The 18,200-nt window shown below is 48.8% G+C and overlaps 2 protein-coding genes across 3 annotated transcripts in view; one reads left to right on the plus strand and one right to left on the minus strand.

Annotated features, from left to right (window-relative positions):
- The window catches only part of SLC25A26 (solute carrier family 25 member 26), a 91,235-nt gene extending 86,657 nt beyond the window's left edge, over positions 1-4,578 (plus strand). For both annotated transcript variants that reach the window (XM_068154313.1, XM_068154315.1), the window contains one exon: positions 4,393-4,578. In XM_068154313.1, the coding sequence (XP_068010414.1) occupies positions 4,393-4,489 (97 nt within the window). In that variant the 3' untranslated portion in view covers positions 4,490-4,578. The remainder of the gene's footprint in view (positions 1-4,392) is intronic.
- Positions 4,579-7,508: 2,930 nt separating this feature from the next.
- Positions 7,509-18,200, minus strand: part of LRIG1 (leucine rich repeats and immunoglobulin like domains 1) — a 101,294-nt gene continuing 90,602 nt past the window's right edge. Inside the window, 7 exon segments of the mRNA XM_068154312.1 lie at positions 7,509-10,405; positions 11,163-11,468; positions 12,553-12,717; positions 13,305-13,427; positions 14,603-15,022; positions 15,550-15,831; positions 16,462-16,782. Coding sequence (XP_068010413.1) covers positions 10,161-10,405; positions 11,163-11,468; positions 12,553-12,717; positions 13,305-13,427; positions 14,603-15,022; positions 15,550-15,831; positions 16,462-16,782 — 1,862 coding nt within the window. The 3' untranslated portion in view covers positions 7,509-10,160.

The raw sequence follows: 18,200 nt of genomic DNA on the forward strand, positions 1-18,200 counted from the left end.
CCAGCTGTGGAAGTCTGGGGTGATGTTGATCCAATCTCTTGACTGTCTCAGTTTACCCAGTCCTGAGATGAAGAATTGTTCTCCTGACCTTGGAGGGGTGGTTTGAAGAGAAAGTCCCTTGCTGTCGTTTGTGGAAGGTTTTGAGGTGTTGTGAGCTTCCAGATTAAGATGCATTTTTACTGACAGCTGCTGCTTTTTACCATACCTTGCCCTCTTTGATTGTGTGACTCAAGCCAATTACTGGCCACTTGCAGTGTGTACATGTCTTAAACAACTCCTCCAGTCTATGAGGTTCAGCCTGCCCTTCCTTTGGTAGGGCTTTTGTGTCACCTGCCCTTGTCCTGGAAGAGAAATGGAGGTGGTTTTGGAAGCTTTACTTGGGGCTCTTTGCTGCAATTTATCCTGGGCCTTTGATCCTCTCAACGTGGCCGACGCTTTCAGGGTGCCGGTTTACCTTTTGTAAACTGTTGCTCAAAGCAGCATGCACATCACAGCTTTGGGGGGGACAGTTTTGCCTTAACATCTGATCTCTGCTCACCCAGCTAAGAAAAGTTCAGTCCTCTTTCTGCACATGTGGGAAATAATTCAAAACAAATTGCAGGAAGTTCCTGAACACCGATTGCAGGAAGATGTCCAGCTGTGCCCCCGGGCAGTGCTCAGATTGGGTTGTCTTAGGTTTGTTCTTGGAGGTAACCAAGCGATACAGCAGTGGATGAGTTTTGGGTCCTGCATGGCTTGATGGACTCTAGGGCATGTTTTGAAAGGAACAGGGAGATGAGACCTCATGTGTTGCTGATGGCAGTTGAACTGTGATGGATGTGAAGGGGGCATAGATTTGTCTGTGGCAGCCTCCCCCCCCCCGTCCCCAGCCACCAGCAGAAAAGGGAAATGTATGTTTGTGTTGTTGTCAGGCTGTTTCAGCAGTGCCCTTTCCTAAAGAACCCCACATTAAACCCTGCCTAAAGATAGTACCCGTGGCCTAGGACCAAAGGGAATGCAACTCAAATCAAAACAATAAGTGATCTGGAGGAAAAGTAACATGTGAAGGAGGCCAAGCTGCGTCAGCTGCGAGGAAAAGGAGGAAAGTCTTGGGAAAAATAAACGCAGAGGCTGCCATGCCTGCTGCCAATTATAAATCTATTAATCAAAAACAATAAAAATGTCGGGCTCTTTTGGGCCAGTTGCAACATGAAATGATTTATGGCTCCCCTAATAAATCTCATACTTGAAGAGGAGGAATTCTGAGGGCAAAAAGACGCGTTGCTTATTGCCACCTTATTAAAACCAGAGCGCAGGGCTCAGCTTCCTGAGCCCCACCTAGTAAATCCCTCCGCTTCACCCCACGACACTTCACATCCCTTTCTGGCTGGGGAGAGCCAGGCCTGTGGTGGGAGGTAGGACAGGGATGGGATGAGCCAATCATCATGCCTCTTCTCTCTTACCAGCAGGGTAGATGAGCCATTGACATAAAAGCAGGTTTACATCTTGTCCAATTGCTTTTCTCACAAGGGGGTGGTGGTGGTTGAAAGTCGTGGATGGAGCTTCATAACTTGCTGGTGAGAAAGATGAGGGTTATTTGACTGGAAAAGAGAAGGCTCTGGGGAGACCTAATAGTGGCCTTCCAGTACCTGAAGGGGGCTTACAAGAAGGATGGAGAGAGACTGTTTACAAAGGCCTGAAGTGATAGGACAAGGGGGAATGGCTTCAAACTAGAGAAGGGTAGATATAGATTGGATATTAGGAACAAGTTCTTTACCATGAGGGTAGTGGAACACTGGAACAAGTTGCCCAGGGATGTGGTTGAGGCTCCTGGAGATATTCATGGTGAGGCTCAACAGGGTTCTGGGCAGCCTGTCACAGTATCACTAAGGTTGGAAGAGACCTCAAAGATCACTGAGTCCAACCTGATCTAGTTGAGGATGTCCCTGCTTACTGCAGAGGAGGTTGGACTAGATGAGCTTTGGAGGTCCCTTCCAACCCAGACCATCCTATGATAAATCTGGTGAGCTGGCTTTTCACAGCTTGTATAGCTGGGGATAGAGCTGGTGGTTTGCACCAGGTGTCCTGTTCTTTGGCTGAACTTCCTGGTCAGGGTGGACATGGCACAGCAGGCACTAACCACACTTCAGTGATCTCAGTGATGTGAGTGGCAGAATCAGTCCCTGAGCTCAGGGCTTGCTGCTTGGTCAAACACAAGCTGCCTGCAGGAGCAAGCTCAGTGCAATGCTGCAGTCAGTGATGTTTTTTCCTAGCATGGCCACCTCTTTGGTGGGAGATTGTATGACCAAGCACATGGTGCCTTTTCAGCTCTGGCCCCTCTATGCTTTGTCCAGACCCTGCAGTGCCTTTTCCAAAGCATAACTTCAGGGGTTCTGGTTAGTCCCTAGTGAGAAAGAATTTGCTTTGAGTTGCTGAATTGTCACCTACCTTTGCTGCTGGCAGCTTGGGACTAGGTGTATTGCTGGGCTGGGAACACTGAAATGAAGAGCTGCCCCTCAGAGGGCATGCATGTGGTTAGCAAGGGCACATGGTGGGTTTAACACCTGCAGCCAGACTTCTCCCTGGGATTCAGACATGCTTCCTGGACTGTGAGTCCTAACAAGCCATTCCCCACATGGCTGGGAGAGCACAGGGTCTGTACCTGAAAGCCTGTGCTTGGTCTCTTCCAGTCACTGACACACTCTGCATTCATTGCAGCTCAGTGGTGTGAAGGTGGGGGTGAAGACCTCCTGTTCTTGGTGCTGGACCTGACCAGCATCGGGGAGAATGGCTTATGCAAAAGGGAAAACTTGGACAAGGAGAGTGCAGTGCCAGGTGAAATCTGTGCAAACAGGTAACAAACAACAGCCAGCCAGCAGACCTCTGCCCACCAGAGCAGTTTCTGATGGGGCCTGTAGAGAAAAACCAACAATTTCTCATCTGCTGATGAGCGCAAGTGTGGCTTAGCAGGGGTCAGTTTGGATCAGGCCTGCAACAGAGCTCAGCTCTACAGATTCAGGGCAGCCCCAGAGCTGGTTGGCTCTGCCCTCCTGCAGAAAGGAGCCCATGGGGGAAGTGTGGGCTGGGGAGGCCGAAAGGACAGGTGGGAAAGGGAAACTGGGGAGAGCAGGGCCAGGATTCTTGGAAGCAGTGGTTAGCAATAGAGGTTGCCAGGGATGCAGCTCCTGGGTAAGTGAGTTATCTGCCCCTGTTTGTGTAATAGCTGTGTCTCAAGCGGGCTGTTCCCTAAATGAATGTCTGCCCCTGCTCCATAATGAGGGCTGCCTGATTTGGGAGAAGGATGGTGTGTGTCTTCCAAGAGCCATGCTGCACCGTAGGATTTACCCCATCAGCGCTCTGTCCGTACATGCCTTGTACAAATTACTCTGTTTTAAAGCTGTCATTATGGTAATGACCCAATTGCTGTCTAGTAAAGCCATAAAATGTTTCCATTTGCCCGTGAGCTGCAGGCTCCTTAGCAAAGCTCATTACAACCAAACCCAGTTATTGGAGCCAGAGGTTTCCCCAGCGCAGTGTGAGTGGCCAGGCACAGGCAGGGAGCTCCTGAGCAGCCCTGGAGTGTGTGAATCTTCTGCACAGCCTTGTCTCACCAGGAATCACATCCTGTCCCACCGTGGCCATGCTCCCAGCTAGGACCATGCAGTGTTCAGAAAGAGCTGAGGATGGCAGCGTCCCTGCGGAGCTCAGCCAGACTGCACTGCTAAGGGCTCCCATCAGGCAGACAATAGATCAGCAGTGGGATGCCAAACAGATTCAAGCTTAATGTTTAATCCTTGCTCGCAGTGAAGGAAGCCTGTAATCCTTTGGGAGGATACACTGGCCTATCCTGAAGCTGTTAAACCAACTGTGAGCTTAGATGTGTCGAGCAATTGGCTTTACATGAGTTTCCTGTTAACTTCCAAGAACTATTGGGATCAGGCACCTAAAAATCGTGGCGGCTGAACACTCAGCCACTCTTGCTCCCTCCCTGCTGGTTACTATTGGATGTTACTGGGAATAAGCCACTGTGGTAAGATGGGCTGTGTCTGTAGTGGAGGAGCTCCTGGCCGAGGGGAGGTCCCTCTGCCAAGGATGGATTGGCAGCTGAGGATGGGACACTTCCCATCTGTCTGCAGCCTTTTGTGGGGGTGTGTCTGAGCTCCCCTTTCTCTCATGTGGCCCAGAGCCTCCTGCACCTTTGCTGCTGCACCTGAAGAGTGTGGAGTGGGGTTAAAAATCACAAGGCTTGGGAGTGCTCTTAGGGAAGTCCAGATGGGTTCATTCAGTGAGCAGTGGGGTGAGACTTAAGGAAATGGCAAGAGAGAATTTTTCTTGGCTTTGTGTTCTGAGGCCCCTGCAGCCAGCTGGGCAGCATCCACCCTTCCTCTGAAACCGCCTTTGCTTTGTCTTCAGCTTGTTTGCTGGTGTCGTCCCAAGGATGGCAGCCATCGGCCTGGGAGGCTTCATCTTCCTGGGGACATACGAGAAGACTCGCCAGCTGCTGCTGTGACCCAGGCCCGCCAGTGGTCACCGGAGAGCTGGAGAAGCCACCGAGTATGGGAGGAGCCCGCCCGCGAATGCAGCCTTCCTCCGGCCACCCCTCGGCCGTGCCGCAGCAGCTGTTCCGCAGCCTGAGAGCTGCTTTCGCCCTTAAAGAAAAGTAAATCCTCCAATAATCCAATTTCCCAAACATGAAATTTTCCTGCATGGAAAATGAGTGAGGTCATTGTGAGAATGGTGCCAAAAAAGGAACGTTTTGGGGGTAAACAGCTAATTACAGGGGCTGAGGAAGGCGTTGTTAGAACTCCTGCAGAGGAAATGTTTTGCAAACCTCCAGCTCGTGGGCTGGGCCGAGAGGCTGAAATAAAGCAAGTTTTCATCGTGCCCTGGCACCTGCCTCCTACCCGGGGAGGGCTTCTCTGGTCAGGGAGGAGGCTGATTGACTTACAGCCCCCTGCCCTCCAACAGCACTGAAAGCTCTCCAGGTTGGGAGAGCTCTTTGTGGAAGACAACAATCCACTTGTTTCTGGTTTGAGCTGTGTTGGGGGAAGTTTATATTCCTGCCTATACCTACAGGTGCTCAGCAAGCATTCCTGTGTGGGAGCCAGTGCAGCTTTATTAATTAGACTCACATTTCTCCAGAAAAAGCAGGGGCTTGTATTATTTTACAGCTGTGCTTCTGCAGAGACAGGCAGCTCTGCCTTCTTTTGGTCTTCCTCCCTCTGCAGCTGAAGGAGCAGGAAGGAGGTTGGAAATGCTGAAGCTTGGCAGGCAGGCCAGGAAGGCAGTGCAGGAGAACTCTGCATGTTCTCCTGCTGATGCTCAGATGGATCCTGAGGGCTCTCAGGGGGCTGCTGGCAGGCAGAGCAAACCTCTGCTGTTGTTCTCATGGTAGGAAATGGAAGCCATAGCGGCCAAAATGGTGCAGAGATAAACTCAGGGGGAAGGTGTTACTGAACTCACTCAAAATGATCACCAGACTGTGGGGTCAGGGGCCCCAAGTTTATACCAGTAGTGTAAGTGGTGCTTGGAGATGTTTAGATGTGGAGTGTTTGCATGGGGATGTCTGGGCAGCAAAGCCAGGCTGCTGCAGTGGCACCTTTGGCACACACCAAGATGACCCTCCTGGGGCTGTGCCATCAGGATGGGGAAAGTGGGGCTGGGTCAGGCAGCAGCTGTTCAGATGTTTGCCCTGGTTAAGGAGCTCCTCACCCATGGGAGTGGGGAGGTGGGTGCTGGCTGCCACAGGGGCTGTGTGGGGTGAGCAGGGACTCAGTGCACTGTGAGAGGAGTGGCAGAGCCCAGCTGGTGCAGCCACAGCAGGACCCAGGCCACCAGCTTCAACCTGGTGGTACCACACAGGTGTGCCTGCTGGGCTGTCAATGTACCTTCCAGGCCATTGCAGTGCTTCTGTTATCTGATGTCATGCCTATGATGATGTGCTCTTCTGGAACGCTGTGAATTCACTTGGAGGTTGTGCTCCTCCCTGGGAAGGTGTATAGGTGTAGGCAGAACTGCCAGAGCAGGCTAGTGCATGAACCATAGGCCAGGCTTACTTAGGCTGGATGTTGTATTACTCTGTCATGCCGTGATACAGTAATGAGGCTTTTGTGAGGCCAAGACTTGGAAAATAATTGGCAGGCAAGTAAAACATACAGAACAGAGGACATCATGCTTAAAAATAATCCTCAATTAAGATTGAGAGTTTCAGCCAAGTCCTCTATTGGCTGCTTGGTTCTCCCCATTTCCATGGCACAGTGCAGCGCTTCTGCCACTCTTAAGGTTGTCTCTTTTACGAAGTTCTGTGTGTAAAGTGGAACCAATTTTAGGGGCTTTTGGGGAAGGAGATTTATTACTCTGTCTTAAAAGCTAATTTCTATTTTCTGTTAAAGCTCTTTAAGCATGATGAGAGTGTTAGTACTGCAGTTGGTGCATTTAATTACTTGAGCTGAAAATAATCCTGCCATCAGCCATTTGGCATCATTTTGCCTTTATTTACTCCCATGGAATCATTTGACCCTTAGCACCACTGCACCCCCATTCCCTGCTGACCAGGGTTGGTACAGGAGAACTGTTTTAGCCAAGCTAGTGTTGGGGGGGAAGGTGGACCCCAAGTGCTAATGGACCAGCTCTGCATCCCAGACCTCCATGGAAAGGACAGGGTCACCTGGGAACAGCACCAGGCACGTGGGAGCCCTGGCCAGGGCTTTTCTGCACACACAGATTTGTCTAATGAAAATGAGTTTGGGGACTATGGGATGGGGGAAAAATGTGGTTGGTTTTCCCCTTACTGCCTGTTTGCCTTCAGTTTTAATCAGGTTTCAAGTTTACAAAAAAGAGAAATTAATTGTAGGCCATTACTGGGATAAGATGGGATAACAAAATCTGAACCTCAGCCCTGGCACCAGCCTCTTGAAGGCTCTTTTCCATTCTGAAAAGCATTAACTCCTACGTACGCTGAGGCACTTACCAGAGTAGTCGAAGAAAATCTGCTTTATGTACCCAAAGTTATGAAACTGGAGGAGGAAATACTACTTTTTTTTTTACATGCAAAAACATTTCATAGTTTAACTTAAAAAAGGCAAAACAAAGCAAGAATTCCAGCTTATCTCCAAAGCTGCCTCTGGACTCTCCATCCAGGGTGGGGTTTGGGTTTGAGAAAGCCAGGGGTGTTCAGAACTGCAGCACAGGCTGGTGCCATCCTGGCTCTGTTTTTCTTACCTGCACACCCCTCTCTGTTCTGTTTTCCCTTGCCAGAGAGTTAATGTATTTCTTATGAGTTCTTTATTCCATCTTTCAATACAGCCCCTAGATTCCAGCCCATCCACAAGCCAAGCTGCCAGAGTCTCACGCTGACCGCCACCATGTCCTGGTAGAGCCGTAGGCCTCACTTCCCCAGCAGGTATTGAGGCAGGCAGTTAGTTTGCATTTTAGTTGGAGAAAGACAGAAAAAGAGCAGAGCAATGGATTAGAATTTTATTGACTTTTCAACTGAAACTCCCAAAAGCTCACTCTCACCAAACCAGCTGTAATATTATAAATGAACCTTTATTAAAGACACTTCAATGCCGTTTGTTAGACACTTCAATATCTTACACGTTTGTCAATGTACAACATTGTACCAAATTTTCTAATAAATAAATAACTTTGTACACAAAAGTAATACTTCCTCTTTCACATTGCCTCTTAGAAGCAGCAAATTCACATATTTAGTGGAAGTCATAACATTAGGCAGTTAACTTGATTCAGAAACATTATTAACCAATGTTAACGTGGCAAATGTGCTTTGTGTCCGCAGTGGTGATGACATTTCCGCTAGCAAGTGAGTCCAATCGTTCCCATCCTCCCCCTGTCCCCAGTTCCACTGTGCTCCCCTTGGCCAGTCAGGCTGCAGCATGCCCTTCCCCTCAGTAAAGGGGAAAAAACTCTGCTCAGTTTATAACTTTCTAACCTCCATTTCCTTTGCTTTGCATAAACTTGGCACTCAACATAATTGGCCACCTGTCTCAAAGTGCAAACGTGTCAATAGTCAGGAGCTGATGCAGACAGGTACCTGGCTCAACTATGCCTCGCTTCGGCTGCCCAGTCTGCAGTGATGCTCGCCAGCAGACAGGGGTCTTTCCCTGATGGGATGTGGTGGCTCCTCAAGGTAAGGCTGGACAGGACCAGCTTGTAAGAAAACCAAGTGGGCACCTCACATTAGGGTAGCACCTCTCTGCTGGCTGACACCCCACAGGCAGGGCAGTGCTCCAGCAGAGCCCCAAGTGGTGGGGCTGAATAGATGTCATTTTCTATCTGATCTGCTCTCTGATGCTTGTTTTGAGCCCCTAGCAAAGGTGGATTCCCACCAGCCTCAGCTTCAGTGGAACTGGCATTTGAGTTGCTCCTAAGAGAAAAAAAAACAAAAACCCAAACAAACCCCCCTAATAAACCTTCCCCCAAAGTAGTCATCACCAGAGTTAGCAACCTTACGTTAGCAGAACTCAAATTACAAGTAACTGGAAGGGAGTCCTCCATCCACAGGTACCAACACCAACAGAAAGCAGCCTGTCTATAAATAAAGAGCGTTGTAGTGAAGTTAGACGTGACAAAGATCTGACCAGTGTGGGTATGTATTTTGCTGGGTAAGTGTTTTCCCCTCCATTCATGGATAAACTTAAAAGACCACATAAAAATACTTGGGACACTTCCCCTTAACAGAGAACCTTCAGCCATAACTGAACATTTTCCCTTCTCAGTGAGTATTTCCAAATGTCCTAGGACTGCTCCACAGAGCAGCAGCAGCCAGTGGAGGCAGTTATTTTCTGGCTGCAGATGGGGGCAATGGTGTTCAACAAGATTGCAGTGGAAAAAAGAGTATCAGATGAATTGAGGGTACAGCTGTCAGGAGTGTGATTTTAGTTTTGTTGTCAAAACAGCTCTATGGTTTCTAACCCCCCTCCAGAACAGATGGATTTGTTGGGTGTGAAAGCACATTATATTGGCATGGGTGATGACTCCTCGCCACGGGAGGCTGTGTATCCTTATCTGCGCCTCATCCAGATAAAGCCACATCCACCTGGGAGGGGAGATGTCTGCACTGAGCTCTTTAGGTGATCAGTGCTGTAACAGCAGACACCAGCAGGTAACACCTTCTGCTGCCATGCTCTGGAACGGTGCAATCTGAGCCCACCCCGCAGCTCCCTGCACGCATCAGTTATTTTGGTGACGACCGCTCCCCAGTCACCGCAGCCCTCCTGTCTGGGAGGAGCAGAGCTCCTGTCTGGGGGCTCTGGGGCTCTGCACTGTTGCTGCATTATTCAGTGCCTCTTGGGTGGTCCACTCCAACGTATCACACGGTCACAGCTCAAACACTAACTTTTATGCAATTTTGAAATGGAATTAATTTGAAATAATGGAATTCAGTTCTTCCACCAACAGGAGAAAAACACAATCAGGTTGCTCTGTCCTTTCTCACTGCATGGTGGTTGGTTTTTTTCCCCTACAAACTCCATCTGAAACAGCTGAAAATCTCTGTTGAAATGTTTTAAGTGCAATAAATTTCAAAAGGGGAAGGCAATTTGTGCTAAGTAACCCAATTGGTACTCGATATCCAGGAACTTCCCTTGCAAACAGGACAATCCCTTTGGATCTATCTGGCTTTTTTAACGTTCTGCTTATGCATTTTAAGGCACCAGAATTGTTTCTCTCACCGAGTTTTAACAGCAACCTGATACTGAAAACAATATTGCCAAACCTGTAAAATGTCACTCAGTTTTCCATGCACTAAAGATTAAAATAGCCTCTGTAAAAGATAGAGATATATATATATTTTTTTTTATATATATATATATTTATATATGAAAACTCTTATGTACAGTTGTATCAAATACTTTTCTCTTTACAGGATAATCCCTTGCATTTATGTGCTTCATATGCAAGTCAACTTTTGAACGCTTCAATACTTCTCAGGGAAGTTTTAAACTATGTACAAACAGATGACGCTCGAACAGGAGTTTGTTCCCCATACAAGCTTGTTTCTCATACCTCAGCTGCTTGCCTTTGACAGGTCATCAGTTCAAGATTTGAGGTAGAAGTAAGTAGCCTATATACTGTGTGCAAAAAAAAAAAACCAACCCACCAGACTAAAATCAATCCCACAGAACAGCCTTGCCGGGTGCTGTGCACGCCGCAGCCTGTCCTCAGTCCAGAGCCCTGTGCGGCACCTTCAGCTCCGGAGCGGAGTCGCACGGCGTGGCTGTGTAGCCGTTGGACAGGAGAGCCTGCTTCACTTCTGCTTCGCTCTGCAAATCCAGTAGTGTTGGGGACATTTCAGGAAGCACGTTCAGTTGCTTTAGTGACCCTCCTGCCTGTGACACTCTCACCGAATTAAGGTTGTTAAGCTCTGACAGCTTTGCTGCTGCTGCTGCTGCTGCTTGTGAAAAGCCTGCAAAAACCCAAAGAACCAGCGTGGTTAGTTGATAGCCTGCCAGCAGGTCATTCTGCCCCGTACACTGCACTGGTTAGGCCACACCTCGAGTACTGTGTCCAGTTCTGGGCCCCTCAGTTTAGGAAGGAGGTTGACTTGCTGGAACGTGTCCAGAGAAGGGCAAGAAAGTTGGTGAGGGGCTTGGAAAACAAGCCCTATGAGGAGACACTGAGGGAGCTGGGGTTGCTTAGCCTGGAGAAGAGGAGACCTTATTGCTCTCTACAACTACCTTAAGGGAGGTTGTAGCCAGGCAGAGGTTGGTCTCTTCTCCCAGGCAACCAGCACCAGAACAAGAGGACACAGTCTCAGGCTGCACCAGGGGAGGTTTAGGCTGGAGGTTAGGAGGAAGTTCTACACAGAGAGAGTGACTGCCCATTGTAACGGGCTGCCCGAGGAGGTGGTGGAGTCACCATCACTGGGGTTGTTCAGGAGGAGACTTGATGGGGTGCTTGGTTGCATGGTTTAGTTGATTAGGTGGTGTTGGATGATAGGTTGGACACAATGATCTTGAAGGTCTCTTCCAGCCTGGTCTATTCTATTCTAATTCTATTCTAGTCTAGTCTAGTCTATTCTATTCTATCAAACCAACCCTGCCACTGTCCTTCATGCCCTTAGGCTAATTTGCTAAAGAATCCTAGTGGGAGAAAAGGGGGCTCTGATACAACCCGGATGGTATCAGAGAGAGCCACCCACCCACCCACCAGGAAAGGCGTACCGTGTTCGTCTGCGAGCAGCGGGCTGGTGGTGCTCACAGGTCTTATTCTGTCATGGTTGCTGGGGTAGAGGGTCCCATCTGTTTCCATCCTCTTGCCACTGGCAATCCCGTTGCATGGCTGAGGATGCAGAGGGCCGGTGCCTGCACCCCTCTTGTTGCGTTCCTTGCTGCTGGGTGTGTTTGGGTAGGGATTCTCCACAGTCTTACGGCTCTCAGAGCAGTACTCAGGCTCCTTGGGGTAAATGTGGACGTTCATGCTGTCTGTGCTGCCACTGCAGTCTGTGCACACAACTGGCAGGCCGTAGCCTGGAAGGGAGGAAGGGAAGATGGCAACAGAGGAAAATTACCCATTGATGCACACAACTTGTAGAAGGAAAAGGCAGCTCTGTTTAGTTCCTCTGTCCCTCGGCTGTGTGAGAATCTCTCACCCATGCCGCAGACATTTCTTGGGGTTATACAGGGCTGGCAAACACCTGCATCTTTCACAGCTGTCACTGAAGGTAGTTGTGAGTGCTAGGCAGAGTTGCTTGGGCTTTTTTTAATTCCAAAGAAGCTGTGACTGATTTTTTAATTTACTTTTTTAAAGCAACTGTGCATTTATTGCCTTTTCTAGACTTTGGAGTCTGGGTAGAAATAAGAAATGGAACATCTCCCTACCTGCTTTAAAACACCAGGTCAGTTACCCTCCTTATTTTTGTGCTGAGTTACAGGGATGACTGTCAGCTCTAGACCCCTTATTAGTTAGTGGCAATAACAGAGGAGCAGAACTGAAAGTAATGAGCAGAAAGGAGTTTCTAAGTGCTGGAACTTAGTTTTCTTCCTGCACTCCCCAGCTTTCTGTTATTAACCTTTACAGTTTCTGCTGGAGAGAAGATTTGTTTCACAGGTTGTTTTTCTGTGGTTGTTACTATACATCATGAGAACAGAAAAAACACCCTAAGAACAGAAAATCCTGAGTGGAACACCCAGGACACTGGCAAAGAGAGGCAGGTGTGGTGCCCAGAACAGCCTTTCCATTTTGAAAATCAGAAAATAACAACTGAGCTTTGAAGGGGAGAGCTCCTCTAAAGAGCACGAAAAATGTTAACACCTTCGGTCTGAAAGTGCTCTCACGTTTTAGGAACAGCTCAAACAAAACAGTGACCAGGCAGCTGCAAGGAATGGCCCTCATCAGCTTTAGCTGCCTCTTCCTGATGGTTCCTCAAATTCAAACTGGCCTAATAGAGGATTAAAGCAAGCAGGAGAAAGTGAAGTTACTGTGCCCACACCTGAAAATACTCTGGTCTGTTTTTTCAGAAGGTTACCATTTCCTGTCTTAATGCTGTCTGACTGGAGAGCTTTCCAATCTGTACAGACACAAAATACCTTCCCAGATTGATGAGGTTTGTACCTGTCTTATCTGGAACAAGCATTCCATCAGCTGTCTCTTCAGTTTTCCAAGTGTCTTTATTATAGCCGATACACAGCTTTGGCTGCCTACAGCCTACACTGGGAGCTTCAACATCTGGACACCTTCCAGGATCAGTTTGACACATACCTGTAACAAATGAACCATCTGGCTAAAGATTACAACCATCTGCACTCAGTTAAATGACTTATTAGTCTTATTTCTATTGTAAAAGCTGTGAAAGGGAGAAAGAATAGCAATGAGGATAATAGACAATTTTAAGCTGCTGTGTAACAATAAATGCTGTAGGACTGTAGGAGACTTGGAGTTCAGAACCTATACCTATTCCTCCCTAATGGGCTGTGTTTGAATACTGTAAGAGCTCAGCACTTAATTTCCAAGCCTGAAGGCAGGGACAGGCACTGCTAATGTATTTTCTAGCAGAGTTTAACTATGGGTAACTGTGGTGCCAAAACACTAATCCAAAGTTAGCAAAAAAATACTCCTTGGGGCCTGACTGAGCAGTTTCTGAAGCAGGCTGCTTGTACAAACACCTCTGTTGTTGGGAGAGGACGGCTTTGCAAAGTCAAAGACAGATCCTTGTTCTGCATAAACGCAGTAGCTAGAGAATTACATTGTGAAGATCTCCCAGATAACTCCTAACAAGCACAGAAGTACTTTGTCCTGTGATTTCTACCTCCTCCTATCAAGCTCGGATACAGCATGACAGAAAGACGAACCGAAGCTGTTCTCACCGTTGCTGTCTATGTGGCCGTTGGGCTGGTGGTTCTCCACTCTGACCACCGCTTCCTGCCGGTCAGAAAGAGTCCCTTGTGAAGACAAGTAACTTGGCACATCAGGAGGCACAATAGTCTCATCTAGAGCAATGGGAGCAGAGCAATGTCAGTTCCCAATGAGATAAAGGCTTCTGTTTTCACAGGCATGTAAAATCGTATTTTCAAGAGGGACTGGGGACCGGATCTGTAACTGGTATTTTCTCTGGGTGCAGTGGAAGCTGGACTGCCTAAACATTGCCTTCCCCTTGGCTGCCCCACTCCTCATTTTTCAAAGCTTCAATCTGTGGCATGTGGATCTGGTAAAGCTGTTCAAAGTGCTTGCATTTGGCATAGGCAGTATAAGGTAGAGGGAGGTGGAAGTGTCTCTTCAGAACAGGTAAATCCTTCCTTTTCCCCTGAAACTCAGAGTACCTCACTTGACTCAAGTCCTCTGTCTCCCAACATCATGGGTAAGACTTCTGGACAACAGGGTCTGCATTTCACGTAAGCAGGCAAATCAGTCCCTGCCCCTGAGCTACTACCCTTGGCTTTTTCCATTTCACATTAGGCTATTCAGTTTCCCATGTCACACAAAACCAAGTGAAACCTGACTGTTAGGCACAAAGCTCTAGATTTGCAGGGCTGAAAAAAGGGTCAAAACAGACCCTGCTGACGTGACACTGGCTGCAACTGCCAGCAGGGTGGGGGAGTCCTAGACTTCTGTTAGTCTGCTTAACACTTAAGAGTGGGAAAGTTTCTTCTCACTGCAATACTTACTTCAGCACCAAATTATCCCCTGTGCATATTGGGAGGAAGCGATAAACTACTTCTTCCCTAAAAGATGAGGGATATTCCTAATCAGCAGGGCTGTAACAACTCTTACAGGCAACATGGAAAAAGGGATTTGAGCTTCCAACTCCAGTTTTCCAAGTTTTGAATACAAAGCCTTTGAAAATACAGATTCCCAAGAAGTAAGACAGGTCCCCAGCATCATAGGCATTATCCAGACTGTCTCAAGAGTTATCATTTATGGTGATGGAGGATCAAAGTAGCAAAGAAATGGCTGAAACTACTGCCATGTGGAAAAGCACAAGCCAAGGGGAAATGCACCTCTGAATGTGATTCAACATAAGTGAAAGCTGGTTCCGGCTTTCCGAGCCAAGAGAACCACTGAGATAATCCAACTCTGCTTTCCCACTGCAGTAGTGTAGCTACCTGAGGTGGGAAGCCAGGAAGCACAAAAGGTCAGAGGAGCCTGAGCAGAAGACGAGAGCTACCTGTGTTGGTGACGCTGTATTCTTCACTCTTCTTCCTGGTTTGGTAGATGATGCAGACCCAGACCAGAGACGTCAGCACGATGCTGCACACCACGGCGATGGTGATGATCCCCACGGTGGTACGGTCCTTCCTGCAGCCCAGAGACTGCAGGATGCTCACGTGGCTGTGTGCACGCTCTGTCCCCAGGGTGTTAGACATTTCACAGGTGTATTTCCCAGCATCCTCCAAGACAACGTTCCTAACAATCAGCAGCTGGTTGCCAGAGGTGAAGTGATGCCTTTCTGTCACAACCAGGGGCTGGTCACCCTTCAGCCAGGTGATGCGGGGAGGTGGGCTCCCTGTGGCTTTGCACTGAAGAGCCACAGTCTCACCTACAGACACAACATGGTCTTCCAGTGGATGAATCAAAGATGGTGTCTCTGCAGGAGAACAAACACAGAAATGAGTTCTTAGGGACAGTACTGAAGGCAACAGATGTTCCTGCAGACAAATACACAGCCATGCACTCAGGAGCATGGCAGCTGCAAACAACAGATTTATCAACCACAACTGAAGCCCCACCATAACCATTAAGCATTGCCATTAAATACTTCCAAACAAAGCAAGCCCTGAGGACAAGGGCCAGTGGCTGACAAACATGAATTGTTTTGCAGGGCAAGAGAGAGGGAGTGCAATTTCCTTTTGAAGCCACTTTCCCAGCCAGCAAATAGGGTGCTTGGAGGGGCTTCCTTGGCACAAGAGCAAAGATGAGTCACAGCCTCTTCTCCAATTAGCAGGGTATTTATCATTAATTAACTACAGTGACACAACTTGAACCAGACTAATGCAGAGCACTGCCTCTCTGTCCCTCTTCTGTATCTACAACTGCTGAAGAGCTTCAGCAGCAGCCTCTTCCAGCTCCCAGTGCCAGACCGCTCAGTCTCTGGGGGCATTTGCTGCCTCTTACCCAGTACGGTGAGGGTGGCGTTGGCAAGCACAGAGCCAGCAGAGTTCTGTGCCGTGCAGCTGTAGACTCCCATGTCTTCTATCTTCACATCTGTGATGAAGAAGACGTCGTCGTCGGGCATGACGTGCATGCGGCGCTCCCGGGCGGCAGGGAAGTCGGTGCCGCCGTCCTTCTGCCAGGCGATCTGCGGCGTGGGGTGGCCCTCGGCTGCACACTCCAGCCGCGCCGTCGTCCCTGTCCGGCTGGTGATGTCGTGGGGAGTTTTGAGAAATGAGGGCAACACTGACAAAGCAAAACCAAGGAAAAGGGATGAGCGATTCCGGGGGGCAAACATCATCTGGGCCGTTCTGACCAGCTTCCTTCCTAAGCAGGAGGTGAAGATGGTGATTGCCCACAGGCCAGAGGACAGCAAACTGCTTCTGCAGGGGGTCTCTAACTGCTGGGAACTAACCCTGTGTTTCTGCAGCACACGCCTGGCTGCAGCACCCAAGAGCCATCCCTACTTGGGATAGTTGGAGCTGGGATCAAACCTGATTTTCTTCTGCAATTAATCTCCTGCAGAGAACTTTCAAGCTCTGCAGTCCCTTTTCTTTGCATCCTTCTGTATTTTCATTTTCCTTTGCCCATTTCATGGGCCAAAGACTGTGTCAGAACAGCCAAAGAGAGGCAGCTAAAGCTGTTAAGAACATGCTGAAATGCCTGGCTGGATGGCAGCCATCCCAAGCCCGGCACATGCTCTCCATGTGGCATTTCTCAGCATCCACTGAGATGCAAGCAGCTGGCATGAAGGGGTAAAGAGTTCCTCACCACCAGGAATGACCCCTTGGGAGTAACTGCTTGCCAAATGTGGGTCCCAGAGAATTGTACCAGTTCAGGCTGAGAAAAGGAGCAAGAAAGCAGCTTCCTGCTCACCGTTGACGGTGAGTCGGGCCTTGTTGGAGTAGGTAGAGCCAAAGTGGTTGGTGATGATGCACTGGTAACGCCCTTCGTGGGCAAAGGTGACGTGCCGGAGGTGCAGGATCGTGGTGTACTCCATCACCTCGCCGTCCTTGGCCCGCACGTGGGCAAAGTTCTCGATCTCAGCGTTGTGCAGCATCTCGTTGTCCTTCTTCCAGGCAAACATCATGGGGGAGCTGCTGCTGCTGGCAGCTGAGCAGGTGAAACGGATGTCCTTCCCCAGGACAGCCACCGTGGTCTCAGGCTGGATGATGATCTGCGGCTTGGGGAAATCATCTAAGAGAAAAGAGCAGGCAGAGTTAGTTCTGTGCTACGAGGAAAGACTGGAGCAGGCAGAGATGCAATGAAAAAGGAATGTTAGTGAAAGACATTGCCCTGCTGCTTTTACATCCACTGTTGCCTGCCCAGGAGAGCAGCTTGCTCTTGCAAAGCACTCTGCCATCCAGACTGGCTCTCCAGTGCAGATGCGTCATGCACGACCCCACTGAATGGCTGCTCTAAGCTACGCCTCTCCTTCTTCTGTCATCAGTGGACTGAGATGGTCACTTAGTCTCCTCAAACACCCACAAGATGCCTAGCTTTCTTCACAGACATAGCTGAATCTCAAAAAGGTACTGTGGACTAAATAAAATACCCTTCTTTGTACAACTTGTGCATGAAGAGCAATAATGAACTTCAAACCTCACCTCAGGCCTACATTAGCGTAAAGCAGGAGGGGAGAGCAGAACATTTAAAGAGCTGCAAATGCCACCTCTAGGGATACATGCTCATGAGCCAGGCAACTGCAGCAGGCACTGTCAAAGCAGAAGCAGCTGTATTTGCCTGTCACCCATCTAGGGTGGAAAGCTTTGCATACACTCTCTCTGCCCTGAAGACTGTTGGTTTTAGCAAGGTTCCAGGCAGATTCATTTATTAGATTTCTACAAATGGTGTAATTTAATATTTGACTAAGGTTTAATTAAACAGCCAGGCCTCTGGAACCAGGAGTACTAGTGCCTGGAGGACTTGGCAGGCGCCAGAGAAGCAAAGCTGTCTTCGCTTTGTGATGTTGCTGTGGGGATGGAGCCTTCACTCTCTTCTTCCAGAAGAACACAGCAAGCCTCCCAGACTTGCTCAGAGAGAGGCCACCTAGGTAGAGCCCTACCACTGTAGGATCAAGAGGGACATGGGACAGCAGCTGGAACAAAGCTTTTGCTCCATGTTCAATGCAAATCATGCATTCAGCTTAGTTAACTAAGTGTTTTCAAAAGCTTGTTTCCCTTCAGCAAACAGCCATGTGCAGCTCCACCCCGGACCCACACTAGTTGGCTCCACAGCATGAGGTTTGGCTCACCAAACCAGTCTTTATTTTGCTGAATGTTTGTGCAGCATCCCTTTGGCCTCCCCACTGATCATTTACATTTCTTTGCTTTAGCAGAGAGGTTGTAAATGTTTGTGAGTGCTGGGTATCAAGTAAAGCTGCCCTGCAACCACAGCTCAGGTGCAGAGTCAAGTGTTGGAAACACAGCAGTAGGTGCTGTTCAGAAGGAAAAACAACTGCAGGAGAAAAGGAAGATTGTACTTCAACTGTTAGCCATGGGTTAGTTCCTGGGTAATGCCTTACTGGCCCCCAGAATGGAGCTGTGATGGAGAGCTTCTCCACTGCTTTTGGGTTTTTATACCCCTTTGTTATGTCCAAGAGGGAGAAAAGATGA

The sequence above is a fragment of the Melanerpes formicivorus genome, unplaced genomic scaffold, assembly GCF_026170545.1.
Source record: "Melanerpes formicivorus ecotype bairdi unplaced genomic scaffold, bMelFor1.0.p_v2 SCAF_28, whole genome shotgun sequence".
Classification (NCBI taxonomy): Eukaryota; Metazoa; Chordata; class Aves; order Piciformes; family Picidae; genus Melanerpes; species Melanerpes formicivorus.